At 46.9% G+C, this 13,361-nt stretch overlaps 1 protein-coding gene across 2 annotated transcripts in view; it reads right to left on the bottom strand.

Annotated features, from left to right (window-relative positions):
* Positions 1-9,458, bottom strand: part of NPSR1 (neuropeptide S receptor 1) — a 96,900-nt gene extending 87,442 nt beyond the window's left edge. For both annotated transcript variants that reach the window (XM_036230468.1, XM_036230469.1), the window contains exon 1: positions 9,174-9,458. In XM_036230468.1, coding sequence (XP_036086361.1) covers positions 9,174-9,314 — 141 coding nt within the window. In that variant the 5' untranslated portion in view covers positions 9,315-9,458. The remainder of the gene's footprint in view (positions 1-9,173) is intronic.
* Positions 9,459-13,361: the final 3,903 nt, after the last annotated feature.

The following is a 13,361-nucleotide window of genomic DNA, read 5'->3' as shown; positions in this document are numbered from 1 at the left end:
TAAGCAACTCCCTTAAGGTTTCCTGCCGAGGAAATTGGTCCTTTCATTTGCTCTTATGGAAATATGATGGGCACATTATATTCGAGAGTCAGCGTGGTGCATTTTACATGATTATTTTGTTGTTTCTAATAATAACAGTAATATGTGCTCACTGTCAAAATTTAGTGAAATGTAAAAAGTGTACAAAGATAAAAACCCATCTTCCAGACAGAATTTCTCACTTTCTCATTTGGGTATATTTTCTTCCATATTTTCTAGGTATATATCTACGTATTGCATAAAACTTGGAATATATCATGTATACAGTTTATTGTGCTTTAACAAAACTTTTAGCATTGAACAAGGAGCAACAATTATTATAGGTACATAATATTCCTTAATAGTTCATCCCATGGTTATGTCACAGTTTTACTCTTCGATTGTCAGGTGGTACTGAATAAAACAACCTAACAAACACGTGAGACCGTGCCTGTTTCTTTGAATATTTCTTTAGTATACTTCCGGTTCAATCCTGCAAGTAGAATTAGTAAGTCGAAGTCCAAAAGCACTGCTAAAGCTTGCTGCATTATCACCGGATTGCTCTCTGGAAAAGTTGGGTGAGTTGTCCTGATTTACTCTTTCACGAATAGTTTTGCAGAATTGTCACATGCTTCAGGTAACATTTTTCTTTAATATTTACCAATTTCATATGTCTCGTGTTATTTCATTGTTAAGTTTGTATTGTTCAGACTGTGGCAAACATTTCTATATGTTCCTTTGACTCCAAGTTTAATCCAAATTTTTAAATTTCCTTTGCTCATTTTTTCTATTAGAAATATATGTATTTTTATTTATATAAAACATGTTTTTTTTCTGAGCTCTATATGTTAAAGATTTTAATCATGTTATACTTGGCATTATTATACTTGGTATTATTTCATCGCAAATAATTTGCTCAGGTTTTTTTTTTTCCCTTTGGATTTTATTTTTAGTCTTAGAAAGCCCTCACTCATCCAAAAATCAGTCTGATAATTTTACTGTTTTTCTAGCTATGCGGGTGATACAGAAGCAACAAACCTTCGGTCGCCAGAGGGGAGGAGGTAGGAGCCTGAGTGGAAAAGGGGAAGGGCGTCGAGAAGGGCGAACTTCCCATTATACGATAACTCATGGGATTATCGTACAGCTTAGACAATATAGTCATTAATATCGTAGTAACTACGCATGGTGACAGGTGGCTGCAAGACATCGTGGTGATCACTTTGTAAGGTACATACATGTTGAATCACTATTTTATACAATTAAATTAATCCAATCTTGTATGTCAACTATAATTTTAAAAGATCTCAGGGAGGGGATTCAATACTTAAAAAAAAAAAAAGAGTTTGGCAGGCTGAAATCATTGTAAGAATACTCGTTAGACTTAACGTGTTTGTGTACCAGCCCCTTAGGGCAGTGACAGGTCCTCTCTGGCTCCCTCTCCTGGTACCCAGTACAGAGCAAGCATCTGTGGTCTCCCCGTTCATGGGAGAGGAACAGTTTCTGCCTGATGTGTCCAGGGGCAGCAGACAGGAGTCACGCGTGACTGCCTGATTGATGTCCTGGATCCATTAACCACATTGAAGATGACCCTGTGGCCCATGGGTGGTGCCCTCTGCACTGGGCACCTCGCCAATCTGTGGGAGTGAGCTTCTACAATCAGGCATCCAAACGCATAAATGAAGATCCGGGGTGTGAGTGTTAGCACGTGCCTTCCCCAGTACATGTCTGGTGGCTTGGGGCTCAGAGGTGACGGTCTCCAAGCCTCACGTGCGGAACCAGAGCTGGTGGCATGGGAAGGGGAAGAGGATGACCTTGGATGCTGTTTGCTTTTGGTCCCAGATCAGTCCACGCGCGCCCCCTCCCATGTGGCTTGCTGAGGCGTCAGGCATTCCCCCAAGCCATGCTGTCCTTAAAGCCCAAACCCAGGGGCTTGTAGAACAAGGAGTAAGGTTCCATCCTGTCTAAACTGTTTACATGAATTTATGGAGACTTCAGCAATAAACAGAACGCTTCTCGATGCGCTCTTTTGTTTAACAAAATATCTACCGATCTTTAATCGACTATGCATCAGACACTGTACTAGGAGCAGTGGGGTCTAGAGCTGCCCCTAACGAACTGGCATCCAGTGCGTGTGTGTATCTGTGCGTACGTGTGCTCTATGTTCATGTGCACAGGTGGGTCTGTGCGTATGTGTTTGTGTCTGTGTGTGTAGGTGGAGATGGATCATGCAGGTCAAGAGATGGAGCACGTTGCTCAGAGATTTGAAGTGCCTTGGGATTCAGGAAAGTGACAGGGAACCTGAAGGCTTTGCAGAAGACGGGAAATTGAGCTGAGATGCGATGTCAGAACGGAACAGCGTGGGAAAGCCGTTTCTGCCAAAGGTAACCAGAATCGCACTTCCTTAGAATATAGTGAGACACTCAATGCAGTGAGGTGCAGTGTGTGAGGCGGGGAGCGGGCAGGGTAGTCGGTCAGACTTGAAAGGCCAGGAGCCCGGGCCAAAGGGCTTGGCTTTTAGCCTGCAGGAGGTGACAGTCCAGCCGGGGCTCAGAGCAGTGCACCGCATTCCCCCACAAAGGCGTTCAGTGAGGCCGCGTTTCCCACACCCATCGGCTAACTCGTTCTTGCCAGTGGGATTGGAGTCCAAGCCCTGCATCGTTTCAGGTCAAAGCAGATACGAGAAGGTTTGCCATCTCCCTTGGAAACCACTTGTTCCAGAACAAGTGACCTGCTTACATTTATGACGTGACAAAAAATAAATCTTCGATTCGTTAAAACATTGAGGCTCAGGGTTAGTTTTTCCTGTTGCAGAGCCTAACCTATCCTGACTAAAATCAGCAAAAAGATCATATTTTAAAAGTTCCTTTTTTCCCTTCCTTCCATCCTTCCTTCTTCCTTCCTTCCTTCCTTCCTTCCTTCCTTCCTTCCTTCCTTCCTTCCTTCCTCCCTCTGGTTAGGGCATAATTTCCATTTATGGAGTGGGCCATTAAGCTTGTCTAGATAAAAATGAGACATCATACCAGGATGACAAAATGAGACATGGAACCTTCTCTAAACATCTTATTCTGCATTTTTCATGGTCTAGTTGAAAGAGAGAAACAGCTCAATTTGCCACCCGTGTTGAGGACCTAACGTACATCGAAGCCTTCCCGGGGCATTTCCGCCTGCAGTGGGCTCTCGTGGAGTCCGCAGCAGCTCGTCACCTCTCAGCGAGTAGCTTTGAGAAAAGAGTGAAACAACCTATTCCTGGAGATATAATAGCTCACACTCGTGGAACTCTGTACCCCAGACCACTCCCCATTCCTAAGGGGTTCACAAGCGTTCGGTCACTTAACTTTTCACGACCACCTCCGAAAGACATTCAGTCATCAGCATCATTTGTTGAATGAACAAACCAAGGCACAGGCAGAAGCAACTGCCCAGGCCACATAGGTGGTCAGCGGTGGCTCCGGGACCGGCCCCCAGCAGCCTGGCGTTAGAGCTAGCGCCTCACTGAAGGGATGAAGAGCTGAGAACCTGAGTTTAGCTGGAATGACCAGGCTGCATTTTCTCCAAGCGGGTAGACCAAGAAGTCCAGAGAGAAGCTACGTTCAATTGCCAAAACATAAAATTACGTTTCTCGTCCACTTGAGTTCATGGCTCGAAACATTCTTACCCACGACATCGACAGGAAATTACTTCAAGGATGTCAGGATGACATTTTGAAGCATTAATGGATGGGCTCTTTCCCTCTTCTTTGATAAAACCGCCCCAGCCAGGCAGCCAGAGGGCTTAGCTCTGTCTGTCATCAGGGCGAAGTCTTTATCAATGCAGACAAAGGGGAAGAAGTCAGCATCAGGCTTTCAAGATGCCTCACGGAGGGTCTCATAGCAGCATGAAGAGAAGTGGCGTTTTCCCCTGCGAGAAGATGTGTTTCCTGAGCGTCCAGAGCGGAGAGCCTGGCGTAGGCTCAGCTCCCCATGACAGAGGAAGGAGGCTAAGAGATGCAGGCGTGTTAGAGGGCGCAGCAGTGGTACAGGATGTGCGGAGAGCTAGAGACCGGTGAGCACATATTGTACTGCCGCCTGCACAGGTGAGCACTAGAAGAGAGAGGCTGAGACCACACCTGCTAAGTCGGGGCACCCAGGGTTAGAAGGGTACTTCCTGTATGGGAACCAGGGAGTGGTAACTTCTGGGAATTTCTCCAGCTATCACGGGGCGGGAGCTCTACAGTTATGATGGCCCCATGAGTAGGAAAAGGACCAGAGACAAGGCCACTTTGCTTCTGCTGCCCAGAGCTGGGAGTAAAGAAGTGAAATTTCTCATTCCTGGTGAGGACATAGGGATTTAGCCAGGATTGGGAGCGGGAAAGAGGGAGCCGTGAGCATTTGTGTCCCTGAAGAAAATGTGACAAAGGGATGCTGTTGTAGAAGGCAGCGCAGTCCTGACCTGGGCTGAATGGGAATCTCGGCAGGGTTCTGGCCCCGGGACGGCCATTCTGAAGGTCAGACCGGGCTCTCTGCCTCAGCTGCCGCCACCTGCCCACACCCCTCCCTCGGCGGGCGCCCTCCCTCACCCCTACCGCGCCTGCGAGCACACTACGGAAGCACGTCCCTTAGAGCTTCGATGCCTTCCTGAGTCACAGAACGGGAAAACCCTCCATGGGCTGGAAAAACTCTGTCATGCCTGAGTTCACTCTGGATTAACTAAGATCGTGTTTCCTGCCACAAGATGCATGACTTATACAAAGAGAAATTCAGATGATGTTTTCCTTTTCACGTCTACCCAGCGTGGGAGCTGCACGGTGTCCTCATGGAGCCAACCAGCAACACCTGCGCCTTTCTCAAAGATGCAGAGTGAAATTGGACATGGTCGAGTTCACCTAGGGCAGGGGACTCGAAGGAGGAGTGCCAGTTCTGTGTAGCAGAAACAGGCAGTAAATAGGAGACCTATAATAATCATTTCACTGAACAAAATTAGTAGTAATCTCTTATGAACAGCTGCACATTCAACTTGTAGAAACTCAAAATGAACACGGGGGGTAGAATTAATTAGCAGAAGACCGAAAAGTCCATGATGTAAACACGAGACCCCTCGTTATGACTTGCACTAAAGAGACACTAAAAGGTTGGGGACAGGCAGGGCTGACATCGTGCTGGGAACCAAGGCAGGAAGGGAGACAAGCGAGTCCCAACGGGGTAGGATGGCACCAGACGAGAGTTTGGGGAGGCAGGCGAGCAGGCAGAGAGGAGTCGGAGTGGCAGTCACTGAAGCGGAAAATGCTGGCCCTCCGTAGGGAGATGAGTTCTTACAAATAAACTGTCAACCTAAATATAATGAAAACAAGTCCAGTAAACTTAAGCTGCTTAAGCTGAGGACTTGCTTGAAGCCTAGTGTGAGATAATTGAGACTTGGGTTGAACTGGAATTCGCTTTTGTTGCATTAATGGAGGATGAGTGTGTTAGGAAAATTAGCAGTAAGACGGCAGGCAGTGAGAATGAGCAAAGGAGGGGAACAATCTGTGTCCAGTCACCCTCGGGCACTTAGAGGCTGCCATTTACACATAAACAATAGTTAACTAATTGCATATCATTTGTAACTGCCCAATAAAGGAGATTCGATACAAGATAGTCATGAGGTCATATTTAGCAGTCTTGGTTCACGGTTCTCCCCTCGCCTAAGAGAAATAAAACGAAGTTCATTTGCATCATTTATAATTTAGGCCATTTACTAATTGAGACAGGTTTCCTTTCCAGTTACTTGAAATGAATTTCCTCACCATTAAGAAATGGGAGGTTAGGAAACATTGCTAGTGAATTCACGGGCCGGGTTAAAGGCTGTTCTGCAGAGGCTACTGTTTCATCCTTGTCTTCCACTTGGACAGCTTTACATGAGGGTGCCCCCCACCCCCCTTTCCGGTGAGCCAGATCCCGCCCTCCGTGAAAGCTTCTGGTAGATTCTCGCAGCCATATCATGCCTTAATGCTGGGGCTTAGGACTTGAGGGGGTAAGCTAGACAGGACCTTGAGATTAGAACCTGTGAAGTAAGTTAGGGGCTGAACTGAGGACCTTGAACCCGGGACCACACAGCGTGAGTCACATGGGGTTCGTGATAGAGGAAGAAGGTGATGAATTCATTCCCGGTCCCTTGCTGTTATCCAAGGTCATGCTTAAAATGGCAGAGTGCATTAGAGCAGTGGGGAGCAGGGCAACACCTGGGGGATGGAGATGGGAAGGAAGAAAGGCTCTAAGTCTACGAAGGAAAAGTCAGTAAGATCTGGACAGGGATATCGTCTCATCGGCCAAGAGAGCTTTGGGGTTCGGAGGAGAGTGGGAAGCTAAGGTGGCAGCCCCGGCATGGAGACCGAGGCTGAGACTCGGTAAGGCTGCCACGCGGTGGCCGCAGGCTGCCCGGGGCTAAGCCAGGTGTGTGGTACCAGTCCACAGTGCCGCAACTTGTTCCAGGCCCCACCCGCTGGAATCTATAACTTACCTCGGTCACCCCAGCTTAGGAATGAGTTAAGAACAGGATGAACGCACCTGCAGAGAACGACCTGGGCAAGTATGGCCGGTAGCGACTGGGCAAGGCAGGGGCTGACATGCGGAGGAGAAAGGAAGACCCCCACCTCCATCCCTGAGAAAAGGGGGCTTCCTGTGGCCCCGTCTGACAGGATGGAGGCGACTGACAGGCACAGAACACCACGCCTCATTTCTGCAGGAAACGTTTGTTGAGTATGTCCAGGGCGCTGCTGGTTTCTGGAGAGAGCCTGAAACAACGTCAGGCGTCGCTTGCATACAAGGAGCTGAACGACTGTTACCCATTGACCTGACACGTGTGGAAATCACGGTTGAAGACAGAGCTGGATTACATGACAAGGAGAGCGGTGCATTCCACGACCACCCTGCAGCTCGGAGGAAGGATGACACAGGAGGGCTTCCTGGAGGAAGCAGTCCAAGAGGAGTCTTAAAGAGGCAATAGACTCTAGACAAACACAGATGAAGATGGAAGTCAAGTCCAGGTGGAAGGGTACAGCGTGGGCTGTGAGAATGAGCTGAGATACTTCGCAGAAGTCATTTAGAAAGATCCCTGTCGCTGAGAAAGCCCGCGGCCAATGAATGTGTGGCTAAAAGCTCTGTTGCTTTTACTGCGGTTACCATTTTGCTTTTTATGATATTTTTACTGTTCTTGGTAAAGGCCACGGGGCTTTAAAGGGCATGCTTGGAAAATAGTAAAGAAGCTCAATTCTGACCTTCCTACTGAGAAATAAATGGGATAAAAGCATCGCGGTGAACAGGTTTTTTTGTTTGTTTGTGTTTAAGAGCTGTTTCCGTATCAGCAGCACATCAAAACCACTTGTGCTCGAAGGGGGCCGCGGGAAAAAAGTTACACCAAGTCAGGTGCCCACCAACGCCCCCACCGACTGCAGTGTAACTGAAGATCGCTGTTTTCGGTCAATGCTCGCGTCTCTCAGACAATGAAACGGAACATTCTAAGCTCCTGGCCAGATATAACCCCTCTCAGCTTCTCTCGGCGTCCAGTGGGCCAGCTGTTGGATGGCAAACATAATCGATAGGAATGCGATAAAAGCGATGTGATTCCCTTTCCTGCCTCGCGACGATGTTGCTAGGACGGAGTACAAACACTAGTAGGGAACGAGCAGAACTTTTTTTTTTTTGGTCCACATATTCAAAACATCCTCTCAGGCGCTGTATTCAAAAACTGGCACATGAGGTTTCAGCTGGGAGTAATTATCGCCTGGGTCTCTCGGAACAACTGCCTTACTGCTGATGATTACCCCTTTTCAAACGGCCAGTCTCTCTTCGTTCTGTTTGCTGTCACGTTCTATAAATATCAAAGAGGCCGCAGAGATAGAGTCACTGGCAGGAGCCCTGTGCCTCCTGGGTGCGCGAAGCCTGTTTCTCTGAGGCAGAGTCCCTGGCTGATTTGGTAGAAGGGATTATTGAGTCAATGGCAAATGGCAACAAACTCCAATTTCATCGTCTATTTCCTGTTGGGGGGCGGGGCATCTGGGCTGCAGGTGCTCACACTGCAGGAGGTGGACCCGAGAGACCGGGTCCCCTGCAGCCAGCCCAAGTGACTCCCTGGGGCTCTGCTGTGTTGTAGAGTGTCTTGGTCCCTGAGGAGCTTGAGGCTGGCTCTAGGAACAGCTCCCTGATGAAAGTTTTATTCCGAGTGTTTGCACGGAAGCAGAGTGTGTGTAGAGAGGTGGATATTATAGTAATGATACCTTTTTGGGTAAAAAGCCAAATTATTTTCAAAACGCCAAGATGGTTAAAAAAAATTGCTAGAATTTTTCTTGAAATGTTTTTTCTTTTTGGTATAAAGAACCAGTCTGAGACCTGGGAATTATCACAATGACCGAATTCACCACAAGGCAGCATGTGAAATAACCTGCCGTCCCAAGCATTCTCACACAAGAAGCAGGGACCCGTTGTTTACCAGATGTCGGGTTTGTTCCCGACCATCTCTTGTTGCAGAAGAGGGAACAGCCACAGCTCAACGAGGGTCCTCGCCTCACTGTGGCCCTCGCAAACCTTCAAGGTAAAAACTCACCAAACTCTGATTCCTTTATTCATTCTAGGAGTCAACTTGTTGCAAATAGTGGCACCGTGCACCACAGTTTAAGAATCCATTTCTCACTGATATTCAAAGCAAAGGATCAACAAGGAAAGCGTGGTCCTTCCTTGCTTTCTTGGTGCTTTATCTCTCCTGGCATCAGGCACTGACCTAGGGAATGTGAGCTTGCCACAACTCTGCTGTTCCTAGCAAAAAACACACAGCAATAACCCTTCGAGATGCAGACATTTCACTCACGACTGTAGGATTAATTAAATGTGCTTTCACCCTAGGACAGGAGGAAAAATTTTTAAGAAGGATCCACTCATGAATGTAACGCATAAATTACATGTTTTCAACAGCAGCAGGAAAAGAAGGAAAAGACCTGTATTTATAAGAAACTACAACAGAGGTCTTTGCATGGTATGAAAAACTAGGTGCTTTAGCTTATCGGTTTGGTTTTTTAAAAAATTCTTTATATTAAAAAATATAAACTTCACCCATTTACGGTATCGGCTATCATACTTTAACTGGCCTCTTAAAATCCGCCTGTCTCATTATCTAAAATTAGTGTTCAGGATGGAAGGCAGGACACTCACCTTCAAGGAGTAATAGAAGGAGCCCCATTTTTCTTCCTCCACTTCCGGGAAAGTTGTGGGGAAGCAGATGGCTGTGGGAGAATCCAGAGTCTGCACAGTCCCGTTGGAAGGGGGGAAGCCCTCTGTGAGGTTGGCCGGCATGGCTCAGGAGGGGCCGAGCCTGGCCTGTCCCTGCGCCCACAGCCAGGACAGAGAGCCGGGCAGCAGCTGCACCTCCTCTGCCTCCCAAGGCTTCCGGCTGGAGCTCGGCTGAGCAGAGGCGCGAGCCCTCCCAAGCCCACCTCGCTGAAGAGCTCTGCCTGACGACAGGGAGAATCCACGTGCTGCTCTCTCCTCAGCAGCTATGATCCAGGAGCTGGAACAGCCTCATCACCCCACAGTCCCGCCCAGGGCCCCGGCCTCACCCCCGGGGCAGGTCAGAGCCCCACTGCAGTCACCCACGGGGCTCCCCGGACAGCCTTCCCTGCCCAATTGAGCTTTCTCTAACTTCCAGAGTGGACCCCTCCTACCTCCCCTCCCCTCCAGTTTCAATGACAGAGGAATTTGGACTAATCAGCAGGTTGATTAATTCAAGTCATGTTTGCACTTCAGAAATCCAGTCATAATTATGCATTTGTTTCAGCTCAGGTCGCCTTCTGAGTTAGAACCCTCATCCAACTGTTTACTTAGTAGAGTGCAAAGTATTTCAGTAAGCGTGGGCAAATAGCACAGTTGCATTTCACACTCATGGTTCTAACCCCGGGTTTGCACAGGGCAGTCCTCTGAAAAGTCCTCTGGGGTCTGTGTCTGTCAATAGGCCACGGTCCCTTGCGACGACTGGGAATGGTGCCTGGTAAATTGCTCTTAACGGCTCAATGTTCTTTCATCTGATATCCGTAATCACTGTGTGGAGTAGGCAGGGGGTGTGTCTGTGTGTTCTCATACGGCAGAAAAGATGGTTGCTGAGAGGCGGAGTGACTCGTCCAAGATCCCACAGCTGGCGGTGGAAACGAGGTGATGACCCGTCTTCAGAAATGCCTGGACAGCGGCACTTACGCTGTAACGCACACTGATTGGCACCGAATCCCAAACGCCGATCGAGGCATGAAGCTAGCGTGAGTGAGGGGCAGCAGGCCAGGTGCAAAACGACAGGATCCGAGCTGCTTGCGTTGAAACCAAGCCCAGTACCGGTTGCTTTCACTGAAAATGCTCTGTGGGCCTAGCACGCACAGCTGCTGGGTAATGACACCTGGCCTCGGAGGTTTCGTGACGATCATAAAAGACTGCCGCCCGTGCAGTTTCCTGGGGAAGCTCGAGCATAGTCCTTGCAGCCTGGGAAGCGTACAGTGAGCTAGAGATGAGACGCTACCAGGTCTGTAATGATGGAGCAGCAAATAGGAGGGATTTGCACAGAAAAACGTGTAAGCCGTGGGCTCTCCGAGAAAGGGTCAGAACAAGAGGGCGCCCCAAACGAGCAAAAAACATTCCGACTGGCACGTGATCGTGAAAAGATACTCGACCGTATTGGGAATTAAGGGAAAGCAACTTAAAACAACAGGAGAGAATTTCTACCTATCAGTGTAGTGAAAACCAGGTTGTGCTTATCCCAAGGGTTGACAGGGAAGAGTGAGTGTACTTTTTCACTTCTGATATGTGAGTTTGTTGAAATGGTCACTCCGAAGAGCGATTTGGGAGGATCTAGTAAAGATGAAATTACCTGTCCCAGAACGCATAATTTCATTTCCTGATGCTGCTAATTTTCTATCTCTTTATCTGGGTTACTTGTCTGTGTTCAATTTAGGAAAATGCATTGCACCACGCCCTTAAAAATATATGCACTTTTTTATGGGTCTGTTTTACTTCAATACGAATTTATAACACAAAATCCAGGAGAAAATGCTGGAGCAGGTGGACATGGACATAGTGTGGTGAGGGCGGAGAGAGAAAATTGTGGACGCCACGGACAGGAAAGAGGTGAAGAGAGATCTTTCTAGATGTGTCACTTTCTCTCCACTCATGGTCTAGATGGGTCATTTCTCGAACCGAGGCTGCCCAAGAGAAACATTTATGTACAAGGAGAACTACGGAAAGACGCCTTTGCAACATTGTTTAGAAACAAATCAGAAGTACGTCAAATATTCATGGTGACAGAAATCAATGAGAAGCTGCAAACAAGAAACTACCCACACGCCCATCAATAGTAGATGGGATAAATAAATTTCCATGTCGTCACACAATAAAATAGTATACATCCACGAGAAAGAGTAATCTGAGGAAAATATAACATCATGGATAAAACTCAAAGATAATATTAAACAAAATAATACATGTTTTTCATTTATGTAATGTATAACTATGCGTGTGTGTGTGTATATATATATGTATATACGTACGTATATATTTACAGTGGAATACTATACAGCAATTAAAAGAAATAGTGCCAGACAAGTTGGCAAACTAACATGGTTTGATGATAAATTTTATGTTATCAATTTGACTGGGCAGCAAAGTGCCCAGACATTTGGTCAAACATTATTCTCTGTGTGTCCGTGAAGATGTCTTTGGAAGAGACGAACTTTTGAATTGGACTGAGTAAAGCAGATTGACTCCCCAGTGTGGGTGGCCGTCAGCCCATCAGTTGAAAGCCTGCATCAAAAAGCCTGATCTTCCCACAAATACAGGAAACTCCTCCTGCCTGATTGCTTTGAGCTGGAATATTGGTCTTTTCAGGCCTTTGAACTTGAACTAAAATATCAACTCTTCCTGGGTCTCAAGCCTGACAGCTTTTGGATTAGAACTATACATCACTTTTACTGGTTCTCTAGCTTGCTGAGATTTCTCAGCCTCTGTGATCACATGAACCATTTTCTTATAATAAATTATCTATCTATCATCTATCTATCTATCTGCCTGTTTATCTGTCTGTCTATCTGTCTGTCTGTCTGTCTGTCTGTCTAGCTCACCTATCCACCTATCCATTCATCCATCCATCCATCCATCCATCCATCCATCCATCCATCCATCCATCTATCCATCTTATTAGTTATGTTGTCTCTGGAAAACCCCAATACATGGTTTCTAGCTCCTCCCCTGAATTTGTCCCTAAAGATTCCACAAAAGTCAGAGGGGGCATTAATAGAGTACAGGACTTAGAGTGAAACCATGGGACACCCACTAGGAAGGCTTAAATCCTAAAGATGGGAAATACTGCGTATCGGTTAGAATGTGTGGGATATAGAACTATAACACACCGCTGTGGTGTACGGTTCACACGCCTTGGGAACTTTCTTGGCAGTATTGTCTAAAGCTGAACATATGTATATTCCATGACCCATCAGATTCACTGCTAAGAAAATACCCAACGCAAATGAGTACTTATGTTAACCAAAAAATGTAAAGATAAATAGAGTGCTTCGGTTTGTAATTGCCCCTAACTGACAGCTACCTAAGCGCTCATCGACAGTAAAGTAGATAAAGAAATCATGGTATATTCAGACAATGGAAAACATACACTAATGAAAGAGAACGACCTACCATTACAGGTAACAACATGCATAAATCTCACAGTCATCAATTTTGAATTATAGTGGAGTTAGGCACAAAAGAATCCATGCTGTCCGATTTTATGTATATAAAGTAAAAGGTAAGAAACCCTTAGAGGGATAGTGACTGGAATGGGCTTAAATTTACTAGTATTTGTTTAGATTTTGCTCTTCTGCTCCTGTTTCACGTTTGTTATGTCCTTTTTATTCAAGGTCTCGAAACTCTAAGTTCCCTATAGGGACTTGGGGCTGTCTGAAAGCCCTCTGTGTTACATGCTCACCGTCCGCCAGGATGGGTTCTCAACCCCAGGTGCACCCTGAATCAACCTGGGGTGCTTTCAAAAATATTAAAGTTTGGGGGTCACCCCCAAAGCTTCTGATTCGATTGTTCTGAAGCACATCCTGGGCACTGGGATTTTTTTTTTGATGGTCCCCCAGGTGATTCTAATGTGCCTCCAAGGAAGAGAAACTGTGTCCTAGGATAACAGCGATCTCTAGTTCCCCATTCCCAGTTTGCGATTTCTGCCTGCAGCCATCATTCTGGGGTCACCGTCCTCCTTGCCTGGCCCTGAGGGCTGCTTCTGGCACTGCTGGGACTCACAGTGACCCCAGCATCTGTCCTGGGCTCTACTTTGTCAAGACCCAGTTTGAGTCACCGGGCACCCGT

This window comes from Rousettus aegyptiacus, unplaced genomic scaffold (genome assembly GCF_014176215.1).
Source record: "Rousettus aegyptiacus isolate mRouAeg1 unplaced genomic scaffold, mRouAeg1.p scaffold_m13_p_13, whole genome shotgun sequence".
Taxonomy (NCBI): Eukaryota; Metazoa; Chordata; class Mammalia; order Chiroptera; family Pteropodidae; genus Rousettus; species Rousettus aegyptiacus.
The sequence above is the reverse complement of the archived record's forward strand: the minus strand, read 5'-3'. Positions and strand labels throughout refer to the sequence as shown.